At 32.2% G+C, this 21,815-nt stretch overlaps 1 protein-coding gene across 4 annotated transcripts in view; it reads right to left on the bottom strand.

Annotated features, from left to right (window-relative positions):
* Cnksr2 (connector enhancer of kinase suppressor of Ras 2) overlaps positions 1-21,815 on the bottom strand; it is a 256,176-nt gene that overhangs the window by 210,980 nt on the left and 23,381 nt on the right. For all 4 annotated transcript variants that reach the window (XM_077107065.1, XM_077107066.1, XM_077107067.1 and 1 more), the window contains exon 2: positions 6,911-7,074. In XM_077107065.1, the coding sequence (XP_076963180.1) occupies positions 6,911-7,074 (164 nt within the window). The remainder of the gene's footprint in view (positions 1-6,910; positions 7,075-21,815) is intronic.

The following is a 21,815-nucleotide window of genomic DNA, read 5'->3' as shown; positions in this document are numbered from 1 at the left end:
AGGGGAAAAGGGGACACAATTTAGAACGAATTCTTTAAAAAATCATGTTAAATACATAAATATACCACAGGGAATTTAACCTTTATGTATAAATAAAAAACTAATCAGATATAAATAAATAAATGAGCAACAGGAAGTCTAATAGAATAGAGGAAGGAGAATGGGGAAGTAGAGAGAGGACCAGATAGAAAATGGGAAGATCAAATGAGAGGCATGAACCAAAATTCCATATGAGTTTGTTGGGATGAACCTATCTACTATGTATAATTATAAATCTCTAATAGAAAATAAAAAAGAATATTCTTTTTGGGGTCATAGACTTGTTTTTTAAAAGAAAATGTACTATATTAAATAGTCACTCTCAATTCAAATCGCAATATTCTTCTCTCAAGTTAAAAGATTTGGCTTATGCAAGTAAAAGAACATTATTTTTTAAATAAAATAATTTATTTATTCTAATATGTTATATATGACAGCAGAATGCAATTCATTTCATATTACACATATAGAGCACAATTTTTCAAGTCACTGGTTGAACACAAAGTATTTTACACTATTCGTGTCTTCATACATGTATTTAAGGTAATGATGTCTACCTCATTCCACTGTCTTTCCTACCCCCATGCCCCCTCCCTTCCCCTCCCTCCCCTTTGTCCTATCTAAAGTTCCTCCACTACTCCCACACTCCCTCCCCAACACCTTATGAGCCAGCATCCTCATATCCAACAAAACATTCAGCTTTTGATATTTTGGGATTGGCTCACTTCACTTAGCATTATAGTCGCTAACTCCATCCATTTGTAAATGGCATTATTTCATTCTCTTTTAATGTTGAGTAATATTCCATTGTGTGTGTGTGTCTGTGTGTGTACCAAAGTTTCCCTATCCATTCAACTACTGAAGAATATCTGGGTTAGTTCCACAATTTAGCTATTGTGGTGCTGCTATAAACATTGATGTGGCTGTGTCCCTGTAGTATGCTGTTTTTAAGGTCTCTGGGTATAAACCAAGGAGTGGGATATCTGGGTCAAATGGTGGTTCCATCCAAGTTTTCCAAGGAATCTCCATACTGCTTTCCAGATTGGGGGCACCAATTTGCAGTCCCACCAGCAATGTATGAGTATGCCTTTTCCCCCACATACTGAAAAGTATTTATTGTTGTCTGTATTCTTGATAACTACCTTTCTAACTGGAGTGAGATGAAATCTTAAGAGTAGCTTTGATTTGCATTTCTCTAATTGCTAGAGGTATTGAATTTTTTTCATATATTTGTTGATCGAATGTATATCTTCTTTTGAGAAATGTCTGTTCAGCTCCTTAGACTATTTACTGATTGGGTTGTTTGATTTTTTTGGTGCTAAATATTTTGAGTTCTTTATATATCCTGGATATTAGTGCTCTATCTGACGTATGTATGGCAAAAATTTACTCCCAAAATGTAGGCTCTTTCTTCACCACATTGATTGTTTCTTTTGCTAAGAAGCTTTTTAGTTTGAGTCCATCCCATTTATTAATTCTTGATACACACACACACAGACACACACACACACACAATGGAATATTACTCAGCATTAAAGGAGAATAAAATTATGTCATTTGTAGTAAATGGATGGAGTTGAAGAATATCAAGCTAAGCAAAGTAAGCCAATCCCCAAAACCAAAGGCCAAATGTTCTCTCTGATAAGTGGATGCTAATCCATAATGGAGGAGGCATAGGAAAAATGGAGGAACTTTGATGGGGTAAAGGGGAGGAAGTGGATGGGAAGGGGGTATGTTGGCAGGAAAGATGATGAAATGAGATGGACATCATTACCCTAAATACCTGTATGACTGCACATATGATGAGACGCTACATCGTGAATAACCAGAGAAATGAAAAGTTGTGCTGCAATTGTATACAATGAATCAAAATGCATTCTGCTGTCATATATACCTAATTAAAATAAATTAATTAATAACAAAGAAATGATAGATGACTAAGAAGATAGACATGTTTAACCTCATTTAAATAATTCATATATTGAAACATCACATGGTACCCCATTATTATGTATAGTTTGTGTTTTTATGTATCATTTAAATAAAAAACAAATTTGCATCTACCTTCAATAAATAAAAACCTAAAAAACAGGTTCTTTGCCACAGAGATGGAGATGAGAAGTACTGCCTTAACATTTTCAAAATGGAGGTTTATGATGAATAAACATCATACATTTTCTTTTTATTGGACATGCATGAGAAAATGGGGCATTACTATTAGTATAGAAAGAACTACCTCAAGAAAACGAAGCATGGACCTAAAATGTACTTGGCTGCTTTGTTTCTTCTATATATACCTATGTGTTCATATATTTGGCCAATAACTGTGTGCCCGGAACTGGTTCTGATTCAGAACTCATTCAACACAGCCAGTGTAGTCAGTCTCAATGTAAATGGTGCTAAGTTCAAACTGGTCTTCTCTTTCAATTATATGCATGTAAAAGCTTATGTGTGAAATAAAGAAATAGAGGAATATATTTAACAATTTAGAAAACCATGTTATCTAAATACTCACTAGCAGCAAATTTTCACCATTAATAAAAATATTCAAAATTGGTACCACATTTTTTAGAATGTTGATGGCATTTTACTCAGAGTTCTTAATTTGAATATATAATGCAGCAGGTGTTTAGGTTTATAATAACTTCTTTATAAATTGAGTGAGTCTTAAAAGGCTTAACGAATTTTTTAATAAAAATAAATTGTTTTGAGATGAATGAACCAAACAATCATGTTGCAAAGAAACAAATCCTAGCAATTGAAAATGTCATATTTTTAATGCAAAATGACTATTATATGAAAAGTATATGAAAAATGAAATTAAAACTATTCTTTCTTGTCATAAACTATTCACTTATAGTTTCCAATAAAAGGTATGCTGTCAGAATACATATTAAGGGTCATATATTAAACTATATTTTATGCTTTTACTTCTTTGGTTAATATTATTTGTTCATTGTTTAAGTATACTAAATAGTAGCATAATAGCTTCAAAGAGTTAATACACCTCCAAATCATAAATAGCACACTTCTTTCTGGAATAATATGGTGCAAACAATATAGTTGCTGTTTAATAAATATATGTTGCATGAATGAACAGATGACAAAATAAGCCTTTAATTTTTATCAGCTGCCATAACATTTATTCTCCATCATAACTAACATCAAACAGAGCAGATGAGAATATAGCATAGCTTGAAGAAACAAAAGTAATGTGGTCATTTTTCTCTCTTATAGTAGGAACTGAAACTTCAGAGTCAAAGACTTATGTAGGCAAGAAAAAAATTACAGTTCTCTGAAGAAAGGCTAAGAGTTTCATTTAGTAAGATAACATTAATTCAACATCATTTATGTGCTACTCATTGGGCAAAAAGGGGAAGAAAAAAACCATGAGATGGACAAACTTATCTGTCTTGGAAGAGCCCACTATAAACTGGAGTACTACAGAATTTAAGCAAAGAATTATAATGTGATACAAGGTTTACAAGGGCCTTTTTTTCTAATCACTTCCCTATTCTGCTCCAGCCAAATCAATATTCTCATTTTCCTCTTACCACTCCATATTCTTTCACAATTCTGTCTTTACACATGCTATTTCTTCTGCCTATATAACTACTTTGTTCATCAAATGTCTACTCATTCTGCAAGACCAATGCGAATTTCACCTACATTTTGAACAGTATTTCTCACTTTCCTTCTCTGGGATTTTTTAAAAAACTATGTACTATCAACGACTGTTGTCCTTCTTAATGGATTATATACATATATCGTAGGAGTACAGACTATGTTTTTCATCTTTGTATTCTCATTGTTAGCATTGTTTGGGCATGAAATGTTTTGGGCATGAAATATAATTTAAACACAGAAATAAAAGGAATTTAGTCTTTTGATTTCTTTTCCTGTGTTAACTTCCAGAAGAACTCAACCACCCAATGAAGTATTCAAATGATGCAACACTATGTTGTGCTTAAACCCAAAATTGTGGAGATTAAAACTCAGCATATGAATGAATTTACCACAATTTCATAAGAGTTCTGAAAGAGGCAATTATTACTGCTATATAAGATATGACAAATAGGGAACTGACAGATGACATATACATCTCTAGCCCACTTTTATCATACCTTCAAGGCTACTCTGGCTCAAATTTGGAGACTAGTCTGCTAAAAATACTATGGTCCATTATCTTACCCTGAGTATTATCCTTTTACATGATTTCTGAAACCTGATTCTGATAGAGTGCAAGTGCATAGTATTATCTGAATTTAGGTTATCTCAGTAAACAAAAATGTCCCTAAATTATCATGTGCCAAGACTCCTGCATTGCCATTTTCAAAAATTATTAATGCTGTATCATTAGTGCTACATAATACATGATCAATGAGCATATGTCACTTTTCTCAAATAGCTTATGGTTTAGTGGAAGAAGATATGATAAACACCTATAAATACATAATTTAAAAATGAATTGTTGCTTAAGAGAAAGAATAGCAGGGGCAAGGGAAGATTATTTTAGACCAGGTAAAGAGTTAAAGTAATCAATGAACATCTCTTTGAGAAAATGACAGTGAAAGTAAGAAGTTGGGAGGTGCAATTCAATCTGGTTTCAGTCCACTCTTTGGCAAATGTTTTCAGTCAGGTCTTTTACCCTTGCTTATCCTATTGGATTTGGTGGTGTTTGATGACATTATTGAAGCCTTTTAATAAAAATAACACTCTTATTTGTTTTGTGACAACTCTTGTAGTTGTCTTCATGCGTTTCTAGTCACTATAACCCTCTCCTTCCATCCCATCCCAAGTTTCAAACTGTATCTCTTGTTTTTAGGTTCTAGAGATCTTCTCTAGGTAATTGCTTTTATATGAATTTAATCCTCATATCAATGAAATTTACCAGTTTGTATCTTCAAACACTTTTCAGCTTCAAATTAGTATGTTTCATTGTGTAATGATATTCCTTTCTTTATAACGCAGAGATACCTCAAAGTCAACAAATCCAAATCTCAGTTTATGTTCCCACTAAATCTACTCTTGATGCCACTGCCTATCTTTACTACTGTAAAATCATCTCTCTGTAGTTATGAAAGATGGATTCTTTCTCCTTCCTTTATCTGACCCCCCCACTCATGAGATCTTCTCTACTTCAGTTAGTTGCACGTGCTTATTTAGTCCATGCCCTACTCAATGCCTATGTAAATTATTTCAAATATTCCCTAATTGTTCTCCTATTCGATTCCAGTTTTTCGACTATGATCAATTACAATTTTAAATCAAGTATTTGATTATCCTTGGATGGTGCTCCAATGGCCATACTAGGAAGCAAAAATATTAAGCCATTTTAGTTTAGCTCCATTCTATTTTAAAGTCTATTTTCAGCTATTGTTTCCCATCTATTTTGAAAACTTCACTCTGTATGTTCTTCATTCTTTGTATCTGTTTTGTGTTGTTTTATCTACCTGGAATGCCATTCCATTTCTTCCTCTGCCTATTAAGTACATATTAATCCTCCATTAGGTTGCTTCAATATCATTTTTTTGCAATATACACCCATACATCTTAGTCAAAGGCAGTTATTTAATCTTCTATGCTCCCATATTTAGCTTATATTTCTATTGTAGTAATTGCCGCAGTCTGGCTGGGCACAATTCAGGAGCCACTTGTCAAAAGAAACGAACTTTATTTTTAGAACACACACGCCAAACCACTACTGATTATTTGTCTTTCATATTCCTCAATTACGCTTTTCAAGAGGACAGAAACAAGGTCTCAATTCATAACTGGCAACATAGTGATAAGTGTAATAATTGATTCTTGAATTGTGCTTAATTATCTACACATTTATTATTAGTCATCACCATGTCACTAATAGTTATTGTTTATTGAATGAGCATGGAATGCCAGGCACTGAATTAGGCATTGTATAGATATTATCTCATTTACTTTTTACATCACCTCCAAAAGGTAGTTATTATCCCTATTTTAAACAAAATAACTATGGCTATAGTTAAATTTTTTTGTCCCTAAGAGTTAGTAATTGATTTAACCAAGATACAAACCAAGGTTAGCACATTACATTGAACATATTGTTTTCTCTATGTAGTTCCTGACTCCCTAACAAATAATGGGAAGAATTTAAAACCAATCAGGTTAGTGTTATCTTCCCAGAAAAAAACTCTGTTCCCCTCAGACTAACTAATGTACTATCAAAATCTTGCAGGCAGCTTATTTTTTTTTTAAGAGAAAGAATTTTTTTTTTAATATTTACTTATTTTTTTAGTTCTCGGCGGACACAACATCTTTGTATGTGGTGCTGAGGATCGAACCCGGGCCGCACACATGCCAAGCGAGTGCGCTACTGCTTGAGCCACATCCCCAGCCCAGGCAGCTTATTTTGACATTGATATTTTTCTTGCCTAACTATGCATTGCTTCTTTAATATAAGCAAGTAACCATATAACGTACAATATTCAATTTTCATTGGATTTATTTGTAAAAACTACTCAAATAAGTTGATTATTTAAAACCTTCTCCAAAATGCTATTAATTAGTATTTCTAATAAAAAGTAAAAGCTTTTAGAAGGAATTTGACTTTATACACAATTGTGTGCCCAAAATTCTGCTGTGAAAACTTCCTTGGTGAGCTCTAATTTAAGTGGCTAATAACACCAATTGAGTCATAAGCTTTGTTGTCATTTGGCACTAATATAATCAATTCAAGGATGCAGGAAAATACCACACCTAGTTGGTTGAGAATTAAGGGATTCTTTTCCCTGCTACTTTCATGTAAATTAAAAGAAGAAAAGAAAAAAGAGGAAATAAATGAAAGGAAAAAAAAGAGAAATGAGGGTTTTGTCCACCAGTTTCATGTCCTTACCAGTGCACACAAAAGGTCAACTGCTTCCAAGATCAGTTCCTGATGGCCAATGCGGCTGACTCCCAGATCTTCTAGCTCCTGATGTGTAATGCGTAGCAGCTGGTCCCCACTGATCTTCTCCCTCTCAAAGTTCTTAATATACTGCTGCAAACAGTCATCAAGACCTACAACATAAAAGTATGGAAGGCCCAAATGAAAAACAGTTGACTCAAAAAAATTGTGGGGCAGGAGGAAATACAACTGTTAATTACTACTATACCACATGTTAAGTTCATTTTGACTTTGTACTATTTAATCATATACCTTTCTCAACCTTTATGTGAGCTTCAGAAAAAAATAACAATAGTAGTAGTAGCCCCTTCATCATATTCCTATATATGCCTTCTATATTCAAACACCTATCATCTTAAAAAACAAAACAAAACAAAAAACCTTTCTTTGATTTCCTTGAGTCTGTTTTGTTCTCCATCAATCATTCTCTTCAGACCCAGGTTGTTTATTTTTATTTCCTCGCCTGCAATGCACTCCTTGATCCATTATCATTTGGATTTTATCAAAGTCTAAAAGTAAGTACCCTTATTAGATTTTACTCTCTTGAAGCCATCTTTCTCAAGAATACTTAGAGCAATTCACAAATGATTGAGAGATTGAGTTAACTTAAGTCACCTATGAAATGGCCTGGCACAAATGATAAACTAGAATAACAGGATTAATTTTCTAGAATTTTGGGTAAGGAATACTAAGGAAATTATGCAATTAGCACAGACTAAGTGGTCTTGATTATATTAAGAAGAAAGATGAAGCCATAATGGACTATAGTCTAGCTTAAATTTTGAGAAAGTAGAAATTATAAGCAAGTAGAGGGAAAAAATTATGGGGTTAGAAGAGATGTACCAAGAAGTAAATTCCCATTACTGAGAGATTCTATAGCCATTGAAAGAGGAAAAAAGTCAGATATAAAATCAGTCTGGGTTCTGATAGAGTCTAGTACCAAGTCACATATGCCCTTACTATATTCTCAAATTTCCTCAAAATAACTGGAGTTACTTTGTGGCCTCACTATTTACTATCATCCTTTTCTTTCATTCTCCATTGGCATGTGTATATTTGTGAGTGATGAAATTATATCACTAGATATAGTAACATGAAGATCAGCAGTGACATTTATGAAAACTGTTTTCACAGTGATGGCAATAAGACAGCACTGCATGAGCAGAGGAGTCTTCAAAGCAGTCAGGCTATGTAACAGAAAGAGTAATAAGAGAATACCTGGAGAATTTGTTACCAAATGTCTGCTTTTTCTTTAAGATGTTAGAGTTGACACCATTAAAATTGTAATAAAACAAAAATATGTTAGAGAGTTGAAGATATTTAAATGTAGGCAAGAACCATTATCTTTAATAAAAATGTAGTAAAGGAGAAGATGGGTGCAGATGTAGGTAGATTATGATTTTAAGAAGATGAGGCCTTTCATGTGTCTGATTAGATTATGAGAACTTTATGGACTTGTGTGAGGGTTCAGTGAGATAGTTATAAAGCAAAAAAAAAAAAGTACACTGGTAACATTACAAATATATGTTGAATGTGTGAGTAAACAGTACTAATTATAGTATCATGGGGCAAGGCAGAATTTTTATTTTAAAGGGAAAACTCTGTGGTCAAAAAGAAGGGAAAAGATAACTAAGTGTAAGGCACCATCATGTATGCTGGAGACAGAATAGTAAATCTAACACAGACCTAAAGGATGCACTACTTAGAGGCCAAGTCAGGCACACAAAATGATCACTATATTTTGAAATATTAAGGAAAGTAGTGATGGCAGTGAAAACATAAATGGATGGAATTTTCTGGAGACAGTATATGGTGGGCCACAAAACTTGAGGGATGGCAAAGGAACAACTAAGAATGAGAACAAAAATCAATCAGAGGGGTCCAAGGTATTGTGCTAGTGAGACAAGTGTTAAATGAAGCACAGCATCCCAGTAACATAAGGACTAAAAACACTCTGAAGGGAGATTATTAGTTCTTTAAGCCAGAATAGTATCAAATAATGGAAAAAGAAGCCAAGCAGCATATGGGGATGAAGAGGGATTGAGAAATAAGAAAGTGAAGGCTTCGCATGTAGAAAAATTCTTTTAAACTACCAAGGACTAAATTTCATGCCAGCAGACACTGATAAATTGAATACAGTTAGGGTACTGACTGGCATTCAATCAGAGGCTGCATTCAAATGAATGAAAGGAAAAATACCACAAATAGTTCTTAGATAACTGAAGCCAATACAGTATATGCTGACCTGAGAAACTCCTCTTCTTTATATTTTTCAATGCCATCCTTCACAGTTACCCTCCAACGAGCAAGTAGTAGCTCTACAGCAAGTTGTATACAATTTGTTTTCACAAGAATTCTCAAGAAAACCCAATAAAATAGAAAAAGGAAGGACAATTTTCTTCTGGGTCTGTCCTCAATTACTCTGGTAAGCTTTCAATAGTTTTGTTATTTCCAAATGGAAGCATTGTTGCTGAGTAGCAGTAACATCTTCTATTTATTTTTTGTGCTCACTGTGTGCCAAGCACTATTCTAAGAACATTAGAAATATTTTCTCATTTAATCCTTAAAACAATTTTATGAATTGCATGTCATTATCATTACTTTACAGATAACTGAATTTAGGGACCATGCCCAGGATTCCAGTTTATAAACGGTAAGTCAATGTCTAAAGCCAAGTTTATCTGACTCTGATTCCAACTTACTGCTTTTAAAGACTGCACTGAATTGGAAGTGGGGCAGAGGTAGAAAGGATTGCTTCCATACCTCTATATTGATCATATGGACTATACCAAAAGTCATTACATCAAAAATATTTTTTTCTATTTTCCATTTAAAACCTTGAAGACGTGGTTTAAAATAAATATTAAATCATGCTTTGTACCAAAAGACATTTGAGTGTCACATAGACACACAAAATTCAGCAGACTAATGCAAAGTAAAAGTATGTAAGAAAAATATGGTTAAGAGAAACATGGTTAGTCATACGTTGGGAGTCAAAATTAAAATAATACAAAAAATCCATAACAAAGAAGAATAGTAGACTTACTAATGGGCAGAAGAAGCTAGAACAGGATCTAGAACATAAACTTTAAATTGTCTAACAGTGAATGCGAATAGAGATATGGGATCATATACAGCTTAAAACATTCACAGTTAGATAAAAACAGGCCAGTTTCTCAGAGAAATCTATCCATTCTTGACCCTAAAGTCAGCAAAAGGATTTCTCACGGGAAGAATTTCTTATGTGCTAAAATGAATACCATCTTCAATAAACCCTTTTGATAACATATCTACAAGTTATCACTGGACTGTTCCTTATAGCAAAGCTAAAATATATTTTTTTAAAATAAAAATATATATTTTAAAATATAACACATTATATTTAAATATATTTTTGCATTATACATGCAAAAATAGCTGGTTATCATGTAGAAAATTTTTATATTTGCAGTCTTGAAACATGTTATAACCTATAAAACAGCTATTTTCCACAGGAAAAAAAGAGCTAGTAAGGTTTCTCTTTTTATAATGGTAACAAATGAAAAAATGAGCTCTATTTGAAGTATCTTTTGAAAATTAGTTTATCAATATGTGCCTAAAATATTGTGGAGGCACATACTATACTTTCATTTAATATGATGAAAGTGGAAGAATTCATTGCCATACCTATTTTGAAAAGCATATTTATAGATTTTCAAAAAATATGAAGTAAAAATCACAGGCAACATGAGAAAAAACAGATACATTCAATTTATTACAATTAAAAAATTTTTGTGTATCAAAGAACCCTATAAGCAGGATGAAAGGGCAAACTATGCAAAAGAGAAAATATTTGCAAATCATATATCTGATACAGGATTAATTTCCAGAATACATAAACAATCCTACAACTCTCAACAACTGCAACAACAAAAATTGGTTTAAAATGGGCAAAGAACTTAAATAGATATTTCTCCAAAGAATACATACAGCCAATAAACACATTAAAAATGCACAACATCAATAACCATCAAGGAAATGCAAAATGAAAGCCACAATAAGGTGTTACCTTATACCCATTAGGTTGGTTTCTATCAAAAATGAACACAAAGTTGATAAATACAGGGAGAAACTGAAATCCTTTATAGTTTTACTAGGAATGTAAAATGTCACAGTCACTATGTAAAATGGTTTGGCAATTCCTCAAAAAATATCAGGATTACCATAGAATCTAGCATTTTCATTTCTAGCTCTATACTCAAAAGAACTGAATGCAGAGATTTGAAAAGATATTTATACACCCATATTATATAACAGCATTATTTACAATAGGCAAAAGGTGGATGCAACCCAAGTGTACACTGATGTATGAATGGATAAAGAAAATATGTTGTATACACAAAAACCTTTTAATTCAAACTTAAAATGAAAGGAAGTAGTGATACATATTGTAATATGGATGAATCTTGAGGACATACTAGATGAAATAGTTCATTTACAAAAAGACAAATACAGTATGATTCCACTTATAAGAGGTATATATAGCAATCAAGTTTATATAAACAAAAAGTAGAATGGGGGTTACCAGGAACTAAATAAAGAGGAATAGGGAGTTGTTTAATATGTATAGTTTTGGTTTTGCTAAATTTAAAAAATTCTGAAATGAATAGGATAGTATATCTGATATTATGCATATTTTACAATATAAAAAAGTGAATAAATGGCAGATTTTATATTATGTATATTTTACCATAATAAAAATATACTAATCAACTGGCAGATTAACCTTAATTAGCCTAAATTTGCTACAAAGCCAAAGCTGTCATTATTTCATATCTGATTACTAATGCTATGCTTATATGTAATTATATTTCTCTAACAGAAATATAATTTTTCTTTCTAATTGAATACAAAGAAGCATCAAGGGCAATGATATAATTGAAGGAAATGTATAGGAAGAATTCGGGTCTAGAGATGAAAAGGAGTCAACTAGACAATGACAGAGGAAAGGGCATTAGACCCCAGAAATAGCAAAGACCCAGAAGTAGGAACAAGATGAAGAATATGAGGCATTAAATAAAAAAAAGGCCAGCAGAATACAATTAAGACTGCATTTTGAAAAACTTTCTCTGTCTTCAACATGTAGAACAGTAATCTGTGACTCCTCTCAAAGAAAATGTAATCATTGGCAGAAACTAATCTTCTCACTTGGCACCTTCACTTGATCAGTTATTTCAGCTATATTGTTAAAGGATACTGCTTTTTCCAAGCATGTCCTTTCTTTAGCCAGTTTATTCCTCTGTGCCTATTTACAATTTCCCTTACTATTTTCGATAATGTACAAGTAGAACCTGTTTCATGCATTCTTTAGTGCTATACCCATGGTCTGCTAAGTAAGAAATTGCAATCAACAGAAAACTGTGGTAACAGGTAGAAACATCTTTGAAAATGATGATTCTAGAAAAGCAGCATATTAACACAGAGGTAAAAACTGCCTTTAGTAATTACAATCAACCATTTTAATTCAGACATACACAGCTCTCTAATTCTGAAATAATTTCCACAAAAGAAAGTTCTAGCATAAAAACAACTGAAGAAACAAACAGCCCCATCCATTATAAAACTTAATCTAAATACATCTCCTATGATCCTTCCCTAATACAAAACAAATCTTATTCATCATTTCAAATCAACTATAGTGAATGTCAGCATTATTACCAACTCAATAATTTCATACAGTCAAGCACACGCACACACATGCACACACCTAAAAACCTGTCTGTGTTTTATAATTTTGGTGACTCTAAAACAGTTTTTAAACTATTAGGTCGCATTTAATTTTTAGTCAACATGTACTTGCCATTTAATTACTAAACTATCAACTAAACTGAATTCTAAAATTAAAATAAAGCTATAAATGCTTGCCTTTTATCACATGTAAGGACTTATGATCAGGATAAAAAGAATCAAACATCTAACTCACAGCCATTTCTGACAGGTTGCCAAAAAATAAGTGATCATATTCAATTTTATATTTTTTGCTTCATGTATCAGTATCAAGAAGTAATATTACACAAATTAATAGTCAAACATTTTTTATTAATCTATGATATAAATTCTCCTTGACCAAGAAAAATGTGCTATTTTGAAAGCCTTATTTTCCCCTAGCATTCATAAGATATCCTCAAAATAATTTTAATAACTCAAAACAATGTTAGTTTTCCATATTTTCTCAAATTTTATGTGCATACAAAACATCTAGTGATCTGATTAAACTGTAGATTTTGATTCAGTCAGTCTGGGATGGGGTCTGAGATTTGTATTTCTAACATGCTCTAAAATAACAATGAACATTACTACATCAAGGCTTGTCCAAAGCAAAAATATAATTGATTTTTTCCAAAAAGTGATGAGGTTACTATGAAATAACAATAATGAGTACTGAAAAAACACTTCACACTAATTGGATTTATATTTCTAAATATCTAGTAATGCCCTTTTTGGACAGTCCCAATATATATATATATATATCTCCAAGAATCAGCAAATATTTGTCATAAATTTATAGACCACAAAGAAACAAATTTCTTATGTTGTAATCTAGACAAGTTGTGAAGAGAAAAAAAGCTATTCCAAACTAATTCTAATGATGTTTATTTGAATAAATCCCTAATTGCATGTTTTAAGAATAGTTATTCAGAAAACCTCCTAATTTTCCAAAAAGTGAAGTCTGAGGAGAAATTCACCAACCTAATTTAGCAACAATTACTCTCATCCTTCACAATATTGTTATCACTAATTTAAAAAAATACAGTGGAAGTTCTTTATAAAAAAAAAGGAAAAGAAACCACAAACAATAGGAATTAATGTTCCTCATCATAAAGCATTTTTCAAAGAGCTCCAAAAATATGAGTCTTTTAATACTTTTTATAATTCCTCTCTGTTCATTCTCCTTCAGCATAATAGCATTCTACAATAATCAATGTCCACTGGACAATGAAACCTGAAGATATCAGTAATCTTTCCCTTGGTTCCCTCTGGAATACAAATTCCTACAAGTAGGCCAGAATAGAAAATGCCTAAAAATCAGAAAGGAAGGAGGAAAAAAATATGTGGAAATGCGTATGAATCAGAATGGGGTGGGGCAGATATCAGAATCTTGGCTAATGCAGTGTCAGAGAAACAATTTGACAGACCCACATTAAAAAACAAAACAAAACAAAACAAGAAACCTCTTACACTCAGTTCTTACCAGAGAGGCAATATTGCTTCTCCAGTCACAAATGAACCTCCATAACATCTGTTTCTTAGCAGACTAAAATTGCTTGCCAGGAATTTAAGAATTAACTTTTCAATGACATTTACAAAGTCCAAGTCATAATTTAATACTATATTCGTATTGTTGGCAGTCCAACAGTTAATGGAGCTTAATGTTCTTATGAATCTCCTGATTAAATTACTGCTCAAAAACTTAGTTTCATAAACAGGAGTTTATAAAAGAAGAAGAGATTCATGGGCTTCAGGTTTGATCAGGTCTTAGAATTTAAAAACTATTTGACATAAAATAATTCTATGATCACTGGGTTCATCATATAAGAAGAAAAAAATAAAACTTAAAAATGATCTCCATAAGACATAAAGAATAAATAACTCTTCTTCTAGGGAAAGGAAACAAAAAGAAAAGAAAAAGAATGTGAGGAGATTGGGATAAGGACAAAGACACAACACATGTAATGACTTTATATTTTGTAAAGTACTACTCAAGAAAATTCTGAGCTTAGCCTCACAAGCGTGCACTGACTCACTCTCCTATGAGACTTTGGTCACTGCCTGAAAGCAGCTGTGCAAACAATCTTTTAGCAGAGATTTTATTTCAATTGAATCCTAAATTTCTCCATTGGTGAATTTCAAAGAAAAGACCCCGAGGGATACAAGATTTGCATATATATAAATATACTGCCACTGCCTACTATGGAGGCCTACACTAAAGACAGCTATAAATCAACTTGAGAGAGGAACCAAAAAAACTTACCTTTAAAATCGTCTTGAATAGCCACAAACTAAGAGGTATTTTCTGTAATACTTTGCAAATGTTATAAGTAAATGCTAACTTTGATAATCTATAGCTATAAAATTTAATTATAATGAAAACTACAAAAAATAATGGTAGGCATTCATAAACTAACATGATAAAGATTAATATTGTCTATTTAAATTTTATAGCTGAATTAAATCGCTCCTTTTCCAAAGGCAATATAATTCACTACTTATGATAATTTTATTTAAAACAAACTTTTATCTATTTATATTTGAAGTCCTAGGGATTGAACCAAGGGCCTTGAGCTTGCTATGCAGGCACTTTACCATTGACTATTCCCCCACCCTCCTGGCCAGCCTTCATGATAACTTTAAACAGCAGGCTACTGAATTCTGATGTATTTTTCCAGAAATGGAAAAAAAAAGTCTAAGGAACTTACAGTGAATTAGAATTAGAACTTTTCATTTCAAGAAAGAAAATAAGAAATATACTAAAATATGTAACAATGCAAGAAAACCTATAATTACTTTTTATTGTCAGCATCTACCCTGGAAACATGTTCCCTTTGGTTATAGCATCACAGATTAAAAGTCGCATAAGAAAGTATGATTCATTCAATAATGATAAAGGCAACTTTAAATTCCTGTTAAAGTTTTATACACTTCTAGTTATGAAGAAAGCACTCTGATCCTGATTTCCCAGTGCTATAATCCAAAAAGGGTAAAGAATTCAAAACAGAACCTTGCATTTCTATTCAAAACTTGAGTCATGTCATCCTAGGAAATGTTATACATAAGAAGAGCTGATTTCATTACTTTTCATGGCAATCCCAAATCTCAAAAAGGAGGAAAACAACACCAAAATTGTTTCTGCTTGAATAAGAGGGAACTCATCTCCTTGAATAGGAAGGGTTTTAATAATCTTTTGAGAAAACAATAAAGCAAAAAATCCTAAAACCTTTCCTATGCACATATATGAATACACTACAGTGAAGCTCACCAACTTGTACATCCACAAGACATTAATTAAGAAATTAACTATGGGTAAATGGCAGAAAGTTCAGTAGAAGGAAGGGAGCAGGAGGGTGGGGGAGGGAAGAAGTAGGAGAGGTACTAGGATCTGCATTAGAACAAGATATATTCATGTTTGTATAATTATGTAAAAATGGATTCTTTTGTCATGTATAACTAAAAAGAATCTATAATAAAAAGAATAAACAACACTGGGTTCTTTTAAAAAAGATTTTTTAAAAAGCCTAGCATAGGAAATAGAAATTATGGTCCTCTTTGGAAGAAAATAGGACTACTGTATTTCTGTCTTAACTCCCCCAATGCTTTGCTATGACATCTATTCTCCAACACATACAACACCTTCCCTGTAAATATTTAAATGAAACTTTTATCTTATTAGTTAATATAAGACCTGTGGTTTTAACAAACAAAATGTAAATGTTTGTTATATTCATATTTTTTCCCTCAACAATTAAACTGTATAAGAATCATAAGAATTGTTGAGGGAAAATGTGAATATAACATTTACATTTTGTTTGTTAAAACCACAAGTGTTACATTAACTAATAACATAAAAGTTACATTTAAATATTTACAGGGAAGGTGATCTGTAGTTTGGCAACAGGATTAATATTCCTTGTAGATTTGAAAGACCTCAAGATAACAAACTTGTAATTTAGATCATGATTTCTAACAGAAACATGATACTGACTTTCCTATTCTCACCTCTTCTTATCTTGACCCAAGGAACAGAGGGAGAGAAAAGAACCTTAATCAAATACTCTTCAGCCCAACTGGGAATGGTCCAGCTGTACCATCTCCTCTTCACTTCTTTTATTATTATTATTATTACTTTTAGAGACTTGCTTTAAGAATTTTGAGAGGGAAACCCTAAATTATTTTCAGAAAATTTCTAAATAATGGATGAACAGATTCAGATGCTCTAATAGTTCAATAATAAAAATGTGAATCATATCATCAGTATATATATAAACTGATATCATCAGTTCAAATAGAATTAGAGCTGGGTACAGTGGTGCATTCCTGTAATCACAGCCACTTGGTAGGCTGAGGCAGAAGGATCCCAAGTTCAAAGACAGCTTCAGCAAAGGTGAGGCGCTAGGCAACTCAGTGAGACTCTATCTCTAAATGAAATACAAAATAGGGCTGGGTATGTGTCTCAGTGGTCCAGGGCTCCTGAGTTCAATCCCTGGTACCCCACCCCCCCAAAAAATTAGACTTAGACTTTCTAAAACTAGATTTTTTTTTTTTTTTTTTTGGTCCTGGAAATTTAACTCAGGGGGACTTGACCACTGAGCCACATCCCCAGCCCTATTTTGTATTTTTATTTAGAGATAGGGTCTCACTGAGTTGCTTAGTACCTTGCCATTGCTGAGGCTGGCTTTGAATTTTGGATCCTCTTGCCTCAGCCTCCCAAGTCACTGAGATTACAGGCGTGCACCACCATGCTGGTCCTTAAAACCACATTTTTATTAGAATTTTAATTTTTACTGAAAGCTTGTTACTTTATTTTTAAAATATTTTATTAGTTATTGATGTATCTTTATTTATTTATATGTTTATATGTGGTGCTGAGAATCAAACCCAGTACCTCACACATACCAGGCAAGTGTTCTACCACTGAATCACAACTCTAGCCTATGGATACTTAATAAACTAAATTATATATTCAAATAAAAATTTAAAAATCATCCTCTGCATAAATTTTCTTCTTCGATTTAGCAAGAAAACAAGGCTCTGAAACCCCTAATACCACTTCCTAAACTAACCTTTAAATGTTTGGATTTATACAAATATTGTTTATTTATTTTTTTAATTACAAAACAATTACAAATTTAAACATTAATATATCAATTAACCACCACTGTCACATGTGGAAACACATTTAAATCAATTCAGAATAATCACGAGCAACGGTAAAACTCAAGCATTCATTCTCGCTAACAGTCAAGAGTATTTAACTTTGAGCAGTGATCCTAGCAAATGCCAAAAAGCAGGAAAAAAGAGTAAGAGGGATGCTTGATGGGAAAAACTATCAACAATGCATGAAATGATTACTTAAAAAATACAAGAAATCAACTGAAAAACTGAGACTTAAAGGAAAGTTTATTAACATGGCCAAATACCCTACACACAGCAAAACCAATTAAAAATAGAATTTTAAAATTTCATTCATAATATGAAAAAAAACAACAAACTAGAAATAAATCTAAGAAGATACAATATTTTAAAAGCTATCAAGTTTCCCTGAAAAATATAAAAGAAAATCCAAAATAAATAAGGAATGATACATCATTTCTGGAGAAGACAACCCAATAGTGTACAGATATTAATTTTTCCTAAATTGACTTATAAATTCAGTGTGATCCCAGGGAAGATCCTATGAGGTTTGTTTGTAAGAAACTTGACAAATGGAACTACATTTCATATGAAAGGAAAAACTGGCAATAACCAAGAAATATTTGAAAAAGCAAAACATGAAGGTGAAGGAAAGTTGCCAGATAGCTAAAGTTCTAAAAAAGTGACTATAATTCAAAATAGCACTGAAATTAGAAAACGATAAGTTGTGTTAGTAAAACTGGCTATCCATTTGAGCAAAAATAATGAAGACAGAACCCCTGCTATACATTCTACATTTTAAGAATTCATATTTAAAAGATAAATGAAGGCATAAATGTGTGTACTGAAACAAAATATAGGAAAAGTTTTATACAATATGGGGATGGAAAGTTCTTTCTAAGCAAGACATAACACTGAGTAAACATAAAATGGAAAATAATGAAAGATGTAACTACATTAAACATTTTTCTGATAAAAGATACCTAGGACATTTTTAAGACAATTACACACATGAGCCCTAGCTTCTGATCTTATCTTCCCTCTTTCCTCCTTAAGAAGCTACTCTTTAGTAAGTTACTGTTTCTTATAGAAGTATGTTACGTTTCTTGCATTTAGATCCAGAATAGGCTTTTCTTTTATTTTAGTTCTAAGTAATTTCTATGAAAGGTTAGTGATTAAGGGTTGACCTGGTTCTTTCAACTAATTAAGCTATTCTTGCAATCTAGTTTACTTTATATACATGTTGTTGCATTTTTCTATTTGTGAAAACAGAACTACAATGAAAGACCCTATATAAAATAGTTTGTTATACAAAGCTACTTTGGGAGCTGCGAAGAAACTATGGATTTCAAACTGTCCTATGACAGAGGTGATGCCCCTCTGGAGAATTCTCCTGAAAGGTGCAAAGAAATAGCCCAGTTGCTATGGTGACACCCTGTTCAATGGGAGATTCTGTGCCAGCCATAGAGCTATTCAGTTTTAAGCTTGAGTTTCAGACACCAGATGCTCAGGGGTAGAAAGTTATAGGCACAAACTGATAATCATAATCAGGCTGCTCACACTCATGAACTCCGCTTGCTTTGAACAAACTTTCCCACGTTAACCATTTTAATGATAAAACTTATATAATAAACGTGGTGAGCTTGTTTGTGGTCAGTCTTCCTCCATAAGAGGTTGGCTGAACCACCAAGTCCTGACTTTTTCTCTATTCATGCATGTGTCTGTTTGTCTTTTTTCTATCCCTTCATGGACTGGTTTGGATATCCCTGAATAAATTGTTGTGCAAGTTGTGATAATACTATTTATTTTAAGTAGTTATTTAAAATATACCACAGTTAAAACTTTGTTCTGACAAGTAACATGTGGCATAAGTGAAATTTAATATAGCAGGTGTAGAAAGAATGAACACTCACACATTGGGTCAATTAAAAAAAAAACCTTATTTAGGATATAGCTCTGCATTTAATAATCAGATTGACACTAAGATCAGCTATGGGACTATATGCTATTTCTGTATTTCCAGAGCAGAACCAAGTTCACAAGAAATATTTAATACATGCTTATATAATGAATATACATTCTGTTTTATTTTAAAATTCAACATAAATTTAGTTTTATTGGGTTTCTTTGAATTCCCTGTGAATTTTTTCCTTTAAAATTTTTATGTAGTAGGGAATCAACAGTTAACTCCTTTTATCAATAACTCAAATTTACAGTCATCAACCACAGTCACAGTAGAATTTAATGTAACTTCCCTGCCTCCCATCATAGAATCTGAGTTGTCTTTGATGTTTTATGGAGGTAGGCAAGTTAATAATAAAGTTCATATAAAAATTTAGGGGCAGAACTGCTAATGTATACAAACATATCATGGGAGTAAGTCTACTCTTTTAAAAAGTATTAACTGTACAAGTTTCTAATTTTGGTAGTGAAATTTCAAAGAAAATAAATGTAACTGATAATAAGACTGTGATACTGATGCAGAACTAATTTTCCCTATTCTTGTTACCTGCAAATGATCATATCTGAAAATCAAGGCAGAAAACCCACCATATCAAAAAGACCTCTTTCTACTATATGGGAAATTTGCTTATTATCCAAAGTACATGTATGAATACACGAATTGGTGTGAATATACTTTGTATACAACCAGAGATATGAAAAATTGTGCTCTACATGTTTAATAAGAATTTAAGACAGAAAAAAAATATGCCAAGGTTGTGGCTCAGTGGTAGAGCGCTTGCCTAGCATGTGTGAGGCACTAGGTTTGATTCTTAGCACCACATATAAATAAATAAAAGTCCATCAACAACTAATAAAATATTTTTTTAAATATGCCAAGGTTAAACTCATGTTTTCTTTTTTCTAGTATTTGTGTGGCTCCATTTTTTTTTTCCATTTAAGCCCCTAATCCACTTGGAAGTTATTCTTGCATGATGCAAGGTATGAATCTAATTTTATCTTTCTCCAGATGCCTACCCAGTTGTCTAAGAAAAATAAACAATTTTCACCATTTATGAAAAAGTCCCTTTTATGCCCAGTAATTGGAGATGCCAGCTGTATCATATAGTAAACTTCTAGATATGCCAGATTCTAATTCTGGGGTTTCTATTCTATTCCATTGGTATTTTGTCTGTTTATAGGTCAACATCATATTGTTGTTATTATAGAGGCTTTATAATGCTTTAATGTCTGGTAAAGATAATTGTCTTTTACAGTTTTTCATTGTTTTCCTGGCTCTTCTTGTCCATAGGCTTGATGGACAAGATGTTTATAGATGTGACTCAATCATAAGATTAAGGATTCAGTAAATTAAGAATTATGTCCTAGGCATAATTAGGATGGCAAATAAAGCACAAAAATTATGTCAAAAAAATTAGAATTCAACTGGTCACAATTTTAGCATGACCTCAGCATAAATATTTAAAAGCTAACTAAATTTCAACTAGTTTCATGTTCTAGGATATTAAGAATGTATTCTTATTTGTGAAATGTTGTAATATAACATACATTAACATTTGCCTTTAAATTTTTGGATTAGTTGCTAGGTTAAAAAAGAAAAAAATCATATAAACATATTAAGTTTTCTTCTGGGTTGGCGATGTAGCACAGTGATAGAGCACTTGCTTAGCATGTGCAAGGCTCTGTGTTCAATTCTTTGTACTACTAACAAAAAGTTTTCTTCTAAAATAATAAATTGTCAAGTATCAAAAATTCAAATATAGCCTCTGACATATATTTGCATTACCTAACTTTATATTAACATAAATCATTTGAAAATATTTATGATTTCTAATTTTCTAAATTTTTTTGGATAAACAAAAAAGTAGTTTTATTAAGTTGTTCTTTATTTGCCCTAGGCTTTCAACTCTATGCCCTTACTTATTCAAGGACACCACAAAAAGTTATATGGTTTGTGTGCTGCTAATCTGCACAACCAAATATGGAATGTGTCAGCCCTGTTTTT

Source organism: Callospermophilus lateralis, chromosome X, assembly GCF_048772815.1.
Source record: "Callospermophilus lateralis isolate mCalLat2 chromosome X, mCalLat2.hap1, whole genome shotgun sequence".
Taxonomy (NCBI): Eukaryota; Metazoa; Chordata; class Mammalia; order Rodentia; family Sciuridae; genus Callospermophilus; species Callospermophilus lateralis.
Note: the sequence above shows the minus strand (reverse complement) of the source record. Positions and strands in the feature narration are given on the sequence as shown.